Raw genomic sequence first — 15,539 nt, 5'->3', positions numbered from 1 at the left:
CTAATACACAAGTTATATACATTGTAATTTTTCTTCTTAGGATGGTCAATTGACCACCCTTAAGATGGTGTTGCTTCGACCCTCGTCAAGATAGGAACAAGTGACCCTAGCATCATTATTAATATTCTAAAAATATTAATAATGTTATAGCATATTATCATGTCTTATTATTCAAGTTACTAATTTGATTTATTCAGGAAGCTGAAAAAGTACGTTGATTAATTAAGATAATATATCAAGTATTGACAATTAAGTATATAGTTTAAAAAAGTAGTTATTGGTCTTTGGGTGCCAATGAGGAAACTAGATACGTACCATTTTTCTTAGAACTAGCCAAATTATTTTTTTCCTTTTTGATAATGTTGATTTTTTACCTCTTACTAGCACAAAAACTTAAGACTAGGCAGTTTTACATGGAGAACTACGACATTAATATATGAAGATTGATCAATGGAGACAGATGAATCTAGCTAGGATCTAAATGTCAATGGATTTAGAATGTATATTATTTTATGTACACATTTACAACAACAAAAAAGTGCACATGCATATATAATTCGAGTCAAAGCAATAGATTCAGTTAAACTCATAATTAAAATGTGATTTCGCATTTGATCAGAGAACATATACACTATCGTGGAGCCGAAGAAGTCCCTGTTGGAAACACAAACTTCAGGCATATGGATTTTACTTGAAAATCGAAACTATAATATAAAGTTTTCAAGATGGGTATCGCTATCGGAGCTTTTGCCATAATAGTAAGAGTGCAACACGTGATTGGTATTTAAATGAAGAGTACAACAAGATTTATCAGTATAAAAAATAGGCAAGTCCGGTGCATGAAGCATCTAGCATTCACGCAGGATCTAGGGAATGGCCGCAATATTCTGAGGGGTGTGATATAGACAACCTTATAATCCCGATGCAAGCATCAGTGGTTGATTTCACGACTTGAACTCGTAACTTATAGGTCATACGGAGACAACTCTAACATTGCTCCAAGATTTATCAGTACGTACTGAAAACATTACCATTGGGAAACACATAAAAAGTGGAACATCTCAAAAACTTGCAGCAGAATATGCAGTGTTGATCACTAGCAAAGCAATCGAAATCACATGCATTAACGGCATTTAATGACAAGGGAGCTGGATAAGTATATCACTGATTAAGATAATATATTATGTATTCAGTGTGTAGTTAAAAAAAAAGTAAGTTTAGTGGTTTTTAAGTGCCAATAAAGAAACTAGATACGTACCATTTTACTTGGAAGAAATCGTGCAGACATAGCAAGACCCTGACTCTACATGTGCATTAATGTACAACAACTTAAGTAAGACTAGCAAGTTGTACATGGAAAATTGTTAGGGTCCTCTTATTTTACAATAAAGTAACTGTAATTTTTGGATCAGCTTGCGCATACTTGGACTGTTTCATGCACATCTGGACTGTTCGACTAGATATTTATCGCCTCCTACCTGCACAGATACCGTGTACGTGAAGCGTGATAGGCCTGCGCTAGGGAGCATTATAGGGAGGAAAGGGAACTCGGATGGTGGATGATTCGGGAAGGCCATGTCATTTGACGTAAATGGAAGGTTTTTCCCTATTAGAGAAGCCCTCTGAAGTGAAGGAAAATGGATGAATTTTTGAAAAAAAGGGAAGCGTAACTCTACCCACCAAAAGCTTGAACAAATGGGAAAAAGTTGTAGCATTTTGCGTCTCTTACTAAGAATCGTCAAGCTCTTATAATGCTGCAAAAGATGGATTTTAGAGAAAAACTTTTTTCTTATAATGGTGATGCTCGAACTGGCTGGCCACACCTCAACTATTCTATTGAATACCTGTTAATTTCTACTAATATATATATCAAATAACTTTGCCTACCAAAGTTTAGGTAGATGAGAAATGATAGAATCATGGAGAAGAAGTACATGTTGGAAACACAAACTTCATAGACAAAATTAACTTTGAAATCTAATCAGAGATTGGATCCAAACTAAGTGGATTCAAAGCGAATGTAAAAAAGGGCAGCTGAGTGCACTAAGCTCTCGCTATGCGCGGGACGCAGGGTCCAAGGAAGGGCCGGACCACAAGGGCCTATTGTACGCAGTCTTATCCTGCATTTTTGCAAGAGGTTGTTTTCACTGCTTTAACCTCATGATTACATGGCAATAACTTTACCAGTTATGCGAAGGCTCCCTTCAAAACGACCGTATAGTACAAAAAGATTTATTTTGTACCGGAAACATCACCATTGGGAAAGACAAATAAGGTGGAACATTTTAATAACTGCTGAAAACTAGAGTGTTGACTAGGAAAGCAATCGAAATCACATGCATCAACGGTCATAGTATTTAATAAGATTCAAGCTGAATATATCTAAGTATTATTAGTTTAAGAAAATGTATCATGTATAGACAGTATATTTAAATAAAAGTAGGTTAGTGTTCTGTGAATGCCAGCAAAGAAAATAGATGCAACTCTATGATTGCAGTAATATAAAACCTAGGACTAATATTTTGCAGAAAAAATAATTGATAAAATTTTAAAATGTTGCAGAAGAAAGGGGTTACCTTGGCGTAACTGGTAAAGTTAATGTCATGTGACCAGGAGGTCACGAGCCGTGGAAACAGTCTCTTGCAAAAATGCAGGGTAAGGCTGCGTACAATAGACCCTTGTGGTCCGATCCGTCATCGGACCCCGCGCATGCGGAAGTTTAATACACTGGGCTGTTTTTTTTATTTATTTATTAAAATGTTGTAGAAGATGATCTAATGAGAACAGAAATACAATCATGTTAGCACCAAAAGTCATGTTAGAAACAAAATTTCATAGGCATATGGAAAAGTCATTAGATGGACAGATCCAAGATATGTGGGATATGGCTGTGATTTATTAGACATACATGTGTTTTAATTTTTTCAAAAACTACTTGGTTCGAGTCAAAAGCAATATGTGCAAAGGATTCTTTGAATTTCTATCATCTTGATGGTAAGCGTCAAGAAGTGTGATCAGATGGACACGATTCCTCCACCATTAACCAGAAGTTTTAGAGTCGGACTTTACGAACGGAGAAACTCTTTGAATTTCTACCATCTAGATATTTACCATCAAGAAGTGTGATCAGATAGATATGACCCCCCACCATTAATCAGAAATTTTAGAGTCGAACCTTACGAATGGAGAAACTCTTTGAACTTCTATCATCTTGATGTTTTCTATCAAGAGGTGTGATCAGATGGATATGATTCCTCCACCGTTAACAAGAAGTTTTAGAGTCAAACATTACGAATGAAGAAACCCTTGATAGGATAACTTCCCCTTTTATTGAGCCTTATCCGCCCAGAATCTGGATTAGTTGGCCAATAAGTTTCGGATACAGGATGGTTAAACCAAAAATTGCAATGACATGTTCAAGGACATAAATGCCATTTATAATATATGTACATATAGATACATTGAGATGAGGGCCTATCCGAAACAACCTCTATCTTACCCTCCCCAGACGCCACTTGTGGGATCACATTAGGTATGTTGTTGTTGTTGTACATATAGATATATTATCTACATAGCGAAAAATTTCGGGGAATCTATTTTTTTTTAAAAACCAAAAAAAAAAAAAAGAGTGCCCTGCCAACAAACTTGGTAAGTATACACAGTGATTTAAAAACACTATGCAAATTTTCAAAAAATAAGTAAAACATAAGGATTTAGCCTGACAATTCAGATACATTTTGCTTAGGTGAGATAAAAAACCCAATCATGAACTGTGAAAAATGGACAGCCCGATGTATAAAGTATCCCGCGTTCACACAGGGTCCGAGAAGGGCCGCCCCAAGGAGGCCTCCTTGGGGTGCGGCCCCAGGAGAAGAGGTTAATGCACTGCATGAGAACCAGAAATATAGGCAAAATCTCAGAAAGCAAAGCATTTCTTTTTCTTAGAAACCAAAGAACAACTTTACCATTTCCCTACTTGATGTACACAAAAGGCATTGCCACTAATCTAGATCTGCAGCAATGCTTATTTCTTTTATTCAGAATTATGATATACAACTCTAAGAGCTTTAACAATTGAGACTAAGTATATTTGGTAAACCACAAAAAGGTAAAAGAGTTACTGACTTTGACGACGAAGGCGCTCATTTTCATTAGCAACAGAATGATTGTAGGCGCGAAGCAATCTTTTACGAAACCTTCCAAGATTCAACCTCACATTCTGATGATCAAGGTAGATCCTTTTCGTGAATTCCCATCCTCTGTCGTTCACGCTGTTGGGGTCCATCAGGACGGGATCATTCTTATCGTACTCATCATACAAGGAGCTCTCTTTCGGAAGAATTTTGTATCCGATGTACTTGAGACCTAGTTTGACTGCTGGTTCTCCATAATAAGTGCCTGCTGCCCAATCTGTTCCGAGGGGAATGATTTGGATGAAAACAGAACCAGGCCTCATAAAGAGGAAATGAGTCATGGCAGCACCGTGAACTCCTATCATAACATCACTCGAATTAAGGACTCGATAGATCCTTGCAAGCTCTGTCGTTCGTTGTGGCCTCAAAACTTCTACACGAAACCCAATATCTTCGATCATTTTAACCAAAGAATCTTCGTTCATTATAGCTCTAGAATCATTTCTCGCTATTATGACCACTTTAGGCTTCTTCAAATCCTTCTTTTCTTCCGTCGTCACCATCTTTAACTCAGATGAGGGTGACGAAATAAGTTTTTCTTTATTCATCCGAGCTTCACGTTCCTCATCTTGGATCAAACCTCTAATTCGAGGCCAATAAGCTCGGTCCAGAAGGTCTCTGAAATCTCTAATCGTCTTATTGTTTCCCATCAATGAAGGATCAACAGTTAGCTCATCGTGGATTCTTAAACCAACTATAGCTTCAGGGAAGCAATGAGTCCTCTTATCTCCGCTAAAGTCTATAATAGGATATTCAGTGAGGTGAGGAAGAACGTTCTCGTACTTCATTATCCACCAATTATGGTACTCAAGGATTACAAACACAACCTTCTTGTTGAACTGCTGAGAAGTGATGTAAAGGGGCAAGAGTCCATCGTTGAACTCGTGGTAGAGATTTCCGGTATAACCTCCAGTAGAGAAAAACACAGCGGGCACATCATGTTCGACATCACACTTTTGGCGAACGCCATAATGCTTCCCTTTCACAACAAGGTCTAACTCATCAATGGTATCCATCACATTCTTTTCCCATTTCCGAGTATACGGCCTAATCTTTTCATGCTGAAGTACCTCGTCATTCTCATCAGTATCGCGCAACACATAATCGCTATGACCATTGTTTTTGTAAAGGGTAATTCTAGAGGAAGCAGAATCTGTCCTAACAACACCTTTCATAACACATACATCGGAGCGAATACTGCTTCTTTCACAACAAATTGTCCCTGCAGTTCAATCAAACGAACTGTCAAAAATCGCGAAGAAAAAAAGTTGTTGATATTACTCTCTTACTGTTACATTAAAACCAACAACCTTAACAAACAAAAGATTCTAACACCAAGAAGAAACTCAGTCAGCACATATAAACATATAATTTTTGCTCCCTTTGTCAACAAAAGACTATTAATTAATCAAGAAATAAACTTGAGCATTTATACCATTTTCCAACCTGATTTAAATCACTACCATAAAAGGACTACAATTAAGCAATAAAAAAGTAGCAGCTTTTTCATCCCTTTGTACACAATATTTCATTACTACCCTAAAGAACCTTCAAAAACAGGAAATTAAAATCCATATTATTTTACAAAAATCAACAAAAACTTTTCCTTTTCGGAAGCCAAAAATAGCTCTAGTTCCTTAAAAACCAAAAATAGAGCTCACTAACCCCGCTCCACCCGTGGGATTATACTGTCTATGTTGTTGTATATTAACATAGAAGGATATAGGACCATTTTTTATGAGAAAAAATAAAGCAGAGAAAAAAAGAATAACAACAACAACGACCCAGTAAAAATCCCGCTAGTTGGGCTCTGGGAGGGTAGTGTGTATGCAGAACTTATCCTGCGCTTCGACTACGGACCCTTGACTCAAGAAAAGCAGAAGAGAAAAACAGAACATAGAAAAATATTGAGAAACTAACCGTTAGAGACAGAGGAACAAGAATTTATATCTGTTTTAGGAACAAGTCCTGCTTCTTCAGAACGAAATGAATCTGCACACATGCAAAACAAAATCAGAAAAAGGAAAAAAAAAATAAAAAAAAAAAAACAGAGAAAAACAGAGAGCAACTTACACAAGAAAATAAAGCTGAAAGAGATGAAAGAAAGGAAAAGAAGGTAAAAAAGTTTTGGTTTAGCTCTTTTGCAATTATAACCAGAGTTTAGTTCTTCATCTACACAAACCACAAACACATCTTCTTTTTTATTCCAGTGCTGATATCTCTTATAATGCATCATTTTCTTGCACATATTGAACAAAAAAAAAGAGTTTTTTTTTCAGAATGAAAATATAATTGTTGAAGAAACAAAAGGGTGTTTGTAGTTTGATTAAAAGAAGGTTTTTAAGGATTTTTTTTTTTTTTTTTTTTTTTTTGCAGAATGAAGATACCAAAGAAGATAACTTTATTTGTATTTATGTATTGAAAGAATAAAAGGGTGTTTATAGTTTGCTTAAGAGAAGGTTTTTATGGGGTTGAAGAAGAAAAGGAGGAGGAGGAGAAAGATGAAAGCTTTTTTATTTTTTCAAGATTGAAGAGAGCAAAGAAAAGAAATTTTTATAAAATATGTAAATATATGTTTCAAAGAAGAGAACTTTCTGTGTAAATAGTGTTTGTAGTTTGCTTATGGGAAAGGTTTTTCTAGGGTTGAAGGCTTGAAAAAGAGATTCTCAAACAAGGATTCTCAAAATTAATTTTGGTGAGAAGAAGTTTGTGTTTGGCTAATTAGTTTGAAAATCACTTTTGGGCAGCAATTAGTGTTTGGCCAAGCTTTAAAAAATTACTTCTAAGTGTATTTTTCTCAAAAGTGCTTCTCAAAAAAGTGTTTTCGGAGAGAATCTACTGTTTTCTGCTTCTCCAAAACTGTTTCTAATTCTCCTCAAAATCGTTTTTTTTCCTTCCAGAAGTTTGGCCAAACACCTCAATTTTTAGCCAAAAGTACTTTTGGCAAAAAAAAAACACTTTTGACCAAAAATAAGTTTGGCCAAACAGGCTATAAGTGCCCGTTTGAACATAAGAATTTTTTTACTTTTTGTCAAAAAAAATTCTTTTTTTTTTTCGAAATCTAGTCAAAATTTTCAATTTCACTTGAAGATGAATTTTAGAATTTTTTTGAAAATTTAAAAAATTCCAAAAAGCTATTTTTCAAAAAATTTACTCAAATCACTTACAAAATTTTAAAAATAACCCAAAATTATATTTGTGTCCAAACATAACCATTTTTACTTAAAATTTCTTTTTACTTTTTTTTTTTTTTGAAAGTTTACCATTCTTATGTCCAAACGCCCACTTAGAGTGGTGGATTTTGTAAAGTTGGGGTTGTGGGTTGGGGGGTGGGGGTGTTGGGGCGGGGGGGTGTTAAGTGAGGAATGAGGAATCACCGTTTAGAGTTGTCAATGGAAGGAAGCCAAGTCAGCTGTATTTTAGTGACCAAAGTAGGAAGTTTCAGTACATAATTAAATTCTTATCTTATTGAGATTGGCAAAGCGGACTTACAGTCGTAATTAACAATTATAAGTTGAGACTTATAAATCGCAATTTCAATAATGCAACTTATAAGTCGCAATAACACTTGTAAATCATAGTTGAATGGACGTTCAATCGATTTCGATTTATAACAGTATTTGCCAATTATGATACAAATTTAAATTAATTAGATCAGTAAATTCTGCATACTAGTGCTTGAAGGGGGAAAAAAAAATTAACATTCAATGATAGGCAATTTTTAATTCTATTTTTTAATTTCATGTGGTTCTTTTCTTTGTAATCCATTCTAAAAAAACGATATAAGTATTTTTATATTTTAAAAGACTTTAATTTTAAATTTTCATTTCACTATTAAGTCATATAACAGATTAAATCATAAATTCTAATATACTTTTGGTATGGGCTAAAAGTCATTCTCTTTTTGTTTAAATTTCATCTTCAACCAAAGATGGTGTTATACTCTTATATAATAAAATTTCGCTATGTAACAATCTCTTCTCTTGGTGTCAAGATGGACTCAGGATTTGAAGGTGTCGCAGGCATATGAGCGGACTGCTCAATTAATATCCTCATCTGACTTTTGATCTGAGTTCTAAGTAAATATATCATCGTTTTAAATATATATATATATATATATATATATATATATATTGCCGAAATAAAATGGTCCAATAACCTCTCTTCTCCAAACATAGGTCCGCCTCTGCTTGTGTCACGACCCAAGTTTGCCCTCTGTGAACTGTCGTGACGGCACCTAGTCTCTACGACTAGGTAAGCCTAACAATTTTGGAAAAGAAAACAACAAGATAAAACTAGCCAAAACTATAGAAAAATATCAAGATGAAGCGTTTAAGATGTCGCTCGGCATATACAATACAACTCTCAAACTGAAACTACATTTTCCAAAATCCGGAATCTCATGACGCCCTTCATAGGTGAAACCCGAAGCAGAACCCGCTCTCCAACCATATAGGAAACATCACGAACCTTCCGGTTCGCGTAACTCTTCTATCTGGACTGGGCTGTACGGAGTTTGTCCTGAATCACATTAACCTTCTCCAAAGCGCCTTGATCCCCTATTAACTGCATTCCCCATATTTGTTTCTGCTATTGTGAGTTACAGGGAGGATTATTTGGAGTTTCGGAGAGTTTTGGGACACTTAGTCCCTAAACGAGAGTTTAAGTTTTAGAATTTGGACCGTAATCGTAGCAATGTAAAGACGGCATCGGAATGGAATTCCGTCGGTTCCATTAGCTCTATTGGGTGATTTCGGGCTTAAGGGCATGTTCGGATTTTGTTTTAGAGGTCCGTAGCTTATTTAGGCTTGAAATGCCGAAAGTTGAATTTTTAAAGTTTCCTGTTCGATAGTGAGATTTTGATCTAAAGGTCGGAATGGAATTCTGAAAGTTGGAGTAGCTCCGTAGTGTGAAATGTGACTTGTGTGCAAAATTTCAGGTCATTCGGACGAGGTCTGGTAGACTTTTTGATCGAAAGCGTAATTTGAGAGCTTTTGGAGTTCTTAGGCTCGAATCCATGATTAATTCGATGTTTCGATGTAGTTTTAGGTGTTTTGAGAATTGATATAAGTTTGGATAGTGGTATATGACTTGTTCGTACTTTTGGTTGAGGTCCCTGGGGCCTCGGGATGATTTCGGATGGTTAACGGGAAGTTGGGAGTTCGCAACTGAAGCTGCTGAGTCTGCTGTCATAACCGCACCTGCGGCTTGGAGACCGCAGGTGAGAGCACACAAAAGCGGTTGAGGTACCGCAGATGCGGTTTGAGGCGAAATGGGATTTGACCGCAGATGCGGCCAAGGCACCGCAGAAGCGGCACCGCATCTGCGGAAAGGAAGTCGCATTTGTGGTTTAATGAAATGTCGCATATATGACTTGGTCTTCGCAGAAGCGGGACCGCATCGCAGATGCGATTTCACTAGTTTGAAAAGGGGCAGAATCGAGGGTTTAGTTTCAAAACTTTAGAAATTGATTGGGAGCTCGGGATTGGCGATTTTGAGAGAGATTTTTACCTGGGTGTTTTGGGTAAGTAATTCTTACTCGGTTTTGATTAGTTCCCACGAGTATATGCTTAAATTCATCCTTTAAATTCGAATTTGGGGTGGAAAAATTGGAGAAAAATTGAAAAGGTTCTTAGGCCTAATTTTGGGACTTTGATATGGAATTTGATGTCAGATTGGGATAATTTTGGTATAAATGAACTCGTGAGAGTGTGAGGCTTTCGAATTTATAAATTTTACTCGATTCCGAGACGTGGGCCCGAGGGGTGTTTTGGTCATTTTTCCTAATTTCGCGTATTATCTTAAATTTAATTAGTGGAATCAGTTACTTGAAGTTATATTTACATTATGTAATTGAATTGAATAGATTTGGACCATTTGGAGTCGAGTACTCGTGGCAAGAGCGTGGTTTCGGGTCGATTTTGAGCCGATTCGAGGTAAGTGGCTTGCCTAACCTTGTGGGGGGAACTCCCCTTAGGATTTGGTATTGTTGATATTGGAAATGCCTTGTACGTGAGGTGACGAGTGTGTGCTTGTGCTGATTGTTGAAAATTCTATTTTCATTAATTAATTATAATTGTGCTTCTTTCCCAATCTATACTACTTGTAATTTAAGCTTACTGTTAGCTTAGGGAAGCATGTCTAATTGACTTAATGGCTTTATTTACTCAAACTTCCATATTTGGATTCTGTGCAGCATGCTAAGTTATAAATACATGTTCTACCTTGGTACGAAATTTGAATTGAATTGAGTGTTCTTCGTGTTGTTGCTGTGTGTTTACTTTGGGACTACGGGACGGTATACCGGGAGATCCCCATGCATGTTTACTTTGGGACTACGGATTTGAATTCTGGGAGATCCCTCTATACTTTTACATTGGAACTACGGGGCTGCACCCCGGTAGATTCCCCCTAGCACTAGATATTTATATTTGGGACTACGGATCGGTATTTCGGGAGATCCCCGTGCATTTTGAGTTGGACTACGGGACGGCATCCCGAAAGATCCACTGGATATTTATATTTGGGACTACAGGACGGTATCCTGGGATGTCACGACCCAAACTGGAGGGCCATGACTTGCACCCGACCATACTTGCCGAGCACCAACGTACATTTTATCTAACCTTTTTATTATTATCTTTTAGGGTTGACGAGATCAATATAAATGGTAGACATGGATCATGGACAACCAACAATAAAATATTATGGCATGAACATACATAGCAGGGGATGACCATACAATCAAGAAACTACATATAAGGTACGAGCTACCACGCTACCATGAAAGACTATACAACAAAAACCAGCTGACAAGGCATACCAAACTATAAATGAGTCGACACTTATCTATGAGCCTCTAAATGAACATAAGTGCTGCAATATAGCCGAAACAGGGCCCCGACATACCCATAATGTCTATAACAAAAATGCATACCAAGACCACGGCAAGTCCGGAGAAGGGATCTCGCCAATCACTGCTGAACTGGACAACCTACTGTGGTGGGGGAGCTGCACCTGCCTGTCTATTAAGGCTTGCAGCATGACATGCAACATCCACAAACAAAAGGATGTCAGTACGAATAAAGTACTGAGTATGTAAGGCAGGGAACCATAAATACGAACAGTAATGCAAGCAGGGATAAAGAATATACAACCTGGAACATCTGAGTACCTCTGAAGGCTACTGATATGAAATGCATGATACATATGTATGTATACATAAACATTTAAAACATACACCTCTGTGGGTATCATCATCATCATATCGTACCCAGCCATAATATGCTCGGTAAAAACGTACCCGACCGTCATAAGGCTCGGTAGAATCATACCCGGCCACGTGGAGCTCGGTAAAATCCAACTGATCAGTAGTTGCACAATATGTGTCGTACCTGGACGACTATAGCGCAGCTCGGTAGAGTAAAATAGATACATATATATAATGCATGCTCGACTCATGGAATCACATTCTAGACCTTTCAGAGTGACGTAAGGTCGGTATCCTCTGTACACGTTATTAGGACCAACTCTTCATTACGAACCTTATAAGAATCAGGAAGTACCAACAACATTGATAACATAAGAATAAGAGAAGCAACATTAACATCAATCGTTCCATAAGAGGGAAAGCAATGTAAGTACTGCTAGCTTCTAAGAGTAGAGTATCTTTGGAAGCTCGTTCATTACATTATGTACAATCGGAGTCGTGCAAAAGAAGAAAAGGGATAGCCTCACATACCTTGTATATACTTCCCCAATCACAAGCTATGCAATTGTCACAACTCCTTAGTCTACAATAAGAGAAACGATACTATCGTTATCATTTAAGTGTCATAACTATTATGTATCGACCACAACCTATTTTACGTTGAAACGGACAGCACCTCCCCTATATATATGACTTCACACCATTCAAAACAATCACCAAACATCCCAAACAACATCAATAATAAACATATTGAGCCTCCCAAAACAGTCCACGCACAACCTAATTACACCATGCATACGACGACCACCGTAGTCGTGTCAAACGACCCGGAAATATTACGAATAACTATCAGCCCACAACCCTACATATATATGGTGTTTCTCCACACTCTTCTACCTCCAAAACTCCACAAAATAGTAGTAAAATACGCAGCCCAATAGCAACACAAAACAGTCCACAAAACAGTCCGCTACAAGTGAATAACTCGAACTCACGGCTTCCGATCACCGTCCCGTGAGTTCTTACATGTATAGAACGAATTACCATGAATTCACAGCAGAGAAAAATGTATGAAAGATGGCAGTAACTTACCTTACTTGTTGGATAACTCAGCCCTTCCCTTGGTTCTTCAAACTCTAGGTTTTACCTTCAAATAGAACTTGAAAGAGAGGGAAAATCGATTAGGGTTTGTGTGGGATTTTTGGGGAGGAGTTGCAGGGGTTAACTTTGATTTTGAGGGTCTGAAATATGGATGAAATAACTGAGTTCATAACCCCTTAAAAGTCCTCTCTTGGCCGACTTAGGTCTTTTAATTTTGTCCTATCATTTTGGCAAGTAGGTGATGCACCTACTTGTCATCTACTAATCTGTGCAGGCTTGCAAAAATATGAATATCTCTATACTCCGAGATCATATTGACAAACGGTTTAATGCGTTGGAAACTAGACTCATAGATCTTTAATTTTGTGGGTAGATCACCCCGTAATTCCTTGTAAATTAGGAGAAAAGCTTAGAAACATTTAACCTAATGTTTAAGTAAAATTATGAACCTAAGTTGCGACAACGTTTGTCGACTTTTGTTTCATAACTCGTTTGACTTCAAGACTTATGATACGGATATTATATGATTCAAATACCTTAATACATGACCTCTTGAGTGTATTAAGAACCTCTAGGTTTACATGAAAATACGAGTTACAACATCCTTGATTTGTTTAACTTCTAATACTTGTTAATCACCCTTATACACCCTTATATCACTTAAGACCAATAGGATTAACTTCTTATCATATCAAAGGTAATTCATTCTTGGATTTATGTTAACTAATATATGGCATAAAATAACGCATGTGGATATGGGTTGTAACACTCTTCCCCCCTTAGGAACATTCATCCTCGAATGTAAGGGTTCATGGGGAGTTTAAATCATCGTGGATTCTGGCCAAGTTTCTCCCATAAATAGAGGACAAACTTGCAAGCGGTTAACTCAATGTATGGCCTTACAAGAGTATGCAAAGCATTATTGACATGTACATTATCTGCATATCGCCATTTTGTATTAAGGAAGAGTATTCTCAAGTTATTGCTTACCTCATAGAGCCATTTCACCTTCCAATGTATCATGTGTTCCACCAATATCCTTGTTATCTTCATTCTGGAATAGGTATGGGTATTTAGACTTCATCTCCTCTTCTTTTTCCCATGTAATTTCTTCCATATTCTTGTTCCTCCACAATACTTTGATGGAAGCTACATCTTTTGTTCTCAGCTTGCAGACTTGTCGATCTAATATAGCCACTGGCACTTCTTCATATGATAGGTCCTCTGCAACCTGTACATCTTTGATATGGACGACTCAAGAAGGGTCTTTAATACATTTCCTCAACATAGATACATGGAATACCGAGTGGACAAATTCCAATTCGGATGGCAATTCTAACTCATAAGCAACCTGTCCAATCCGTCGAAAAATTTTATACGGCCCGATATACCTTGGACTCAGCTTACCTTTCTTCCCAAAATGCATAATACCCTTCATTGGTGAGATCCTCAGGAAAACCCAATCATCAACCTCAAACTCCAGATCACGACGTCGGACATCGGAATAAGATTTTTGCCTGCTTTGTGCCGTCCTCAATCGCTCCTGTATCACTTTCACCTTCTCAATAGCTTGGTGAATCAAATCTGGCCCATATAATTCTGTTTCACCGACTTCGAACCATCCAACTGGTGATCTACATCTTCTCCCGTATAGTGCCTCGTATGGGGCCATTTTAATACTGGAATGGTAGCTATTATTGTAGGCGAATTCTATGAGTGGAAGATGGTCATCCCAATTTCCCTTAAAATCTAGAACACATGCTCGTAGCATATCTTCCAGTGTCTGAATGGTACGTTCAGCCTGTCCGTCAATCTACGGATAAAATGCAGTGCTGAGATTCACTTGTGTGCCTAAACCCTTTTGAAAAGACCTCCAAAAGTTAGTTGTAAATTGAGCTCCTCGGTCTGATATAATAGATACCGGCACACCATGAAGCCTAACAATCTCCTTGATATACAACTTCGCATAATCTTCAGCCGTGTAAGTTGTCTTAACTGGCAGAAAATGGGCACATTTTGTAAGTCGATCAATTATCACCCAGATGGAGTCAAACTTATGATAAGAGCGAGGTAATCCAATAATGAAGTCCATATTAATCACCTCCCATTTCCAGGTCGGAATCTCTATATTCTGAAGCAATCCACCGGGTTTCTGATGTTCTATCTTTACTTGTTGACAATTGGGACACTGGGCTACAAATTCTGCAATAGACTTCTTCATGTTATCCCACCAATACTGCTCCTTGACATCATGATACATCTTTGTCGAGCCGGGATGGATGGAATATCGGGATTGATGAATCTCATTCATAATCTTCTCTCGCAACCCTGCCACATTAGGCACACATAATCGGCCCTGGTATCTCAGTGCCCCATCTCTTCCGATCTCAAAAGCCATACTTTTACACTGCTGAATGCTCTCTCTTAATCGTACTAAGATAGGATCTTCATATTGCCGTGCTTTTACCTCGGCTACCAAAGATGATTCTGATGTATTCTGTACAGTAACACCTCCGTCATCAGAGTCTAACAATCTGATTCTCATATTGGCTAGCTGATGAAGCTCTTTAGTCAACCCCCATCTACCTGCCTCAATATGTACTAAGCTTCCCATTGATTTACGGCTGAGAGCGTCTGCCACAACATTGGCTTTACCGGGATGATACAATATCTCGACGTCGTAGTCTTTCAATAATTCAAGCCACCTACGCTGCCTCAAATTCAACTCTTTCTGCTTGAAGATGTATTGTAAACTCTTGTGATCTGTGTAGATGTCAACATGGACGCCGTATAAGTAGTGTCGCCATATCTTCAAAGCATATATTACTGCAGCCAATTCCAAATCATGGGTTGGATAATTCTTTTCATGCTTCTTCAATTGTCTTGATGCATAAGCAATCACCTTCCCACGCTGCATCAATACGCACCCCAAACCTATACCTGAGGCATCACAATATACCACATAACCTTCTGTTCCTTCAGGAAGAGTGAGCACTGGTGCAGATGTCAATCGATTCTTCAGCTCCTGAAAACTA

General features: G+C 37.7%; 1 protein-coding gene across 1 annotated transcript; it reads right to left on the bottom strand.

Moving 5' to 3' along the window:
• Positions 1–3,919: 3,919 nt before the first annotated feature.
• Positions 3,920–6,797, bottom strand: LOC104237586 (xylan glycosyltransferase MUCI21-like). The gene is made up of 3 exons (XM_009791761.2): positions 6,267–6,797; positions 6,114–6,185; positions 3,920–5,415 (listed from the first exon to the last, which is right to left on the bottom strand). The coding sequence occupies exons 1-3, from the start codon at positions 6,439–6,441 to the stop codon at positions 4,118–4,120; spliced, it is 1,545 nt and encodes a 514-aa protein (XP_009790063.1). The 5' UTR covers positions 6,442–6,797; the 3' UTR covers positions 3,920–4,117.
• Positions 6,798–15,539: the final 8,742 nt, after the last annotated feature.

The sequence above is a fragment of the Nicotiana sylvestris genome, chromosome 4, assembly GCF_000393655.2.
Source record: "Nicotiana sylvestris chromosome 4, ASM39365v2, whole genome shotgun sequence".
NCBI classification, from domain to species: domain Eukaryota; kingdom Viridiplantae; phylum Streptophyta; class Magnoliopsida; order Solanales; family Solanaceae; genus Nicotiana; species Nicotiana sylvestris.
The sequence above is the reverse complement of the archived record's forward strand: the minus strand, read 5'-3'. Positions and strand labels throughout refer to the sequence as shown.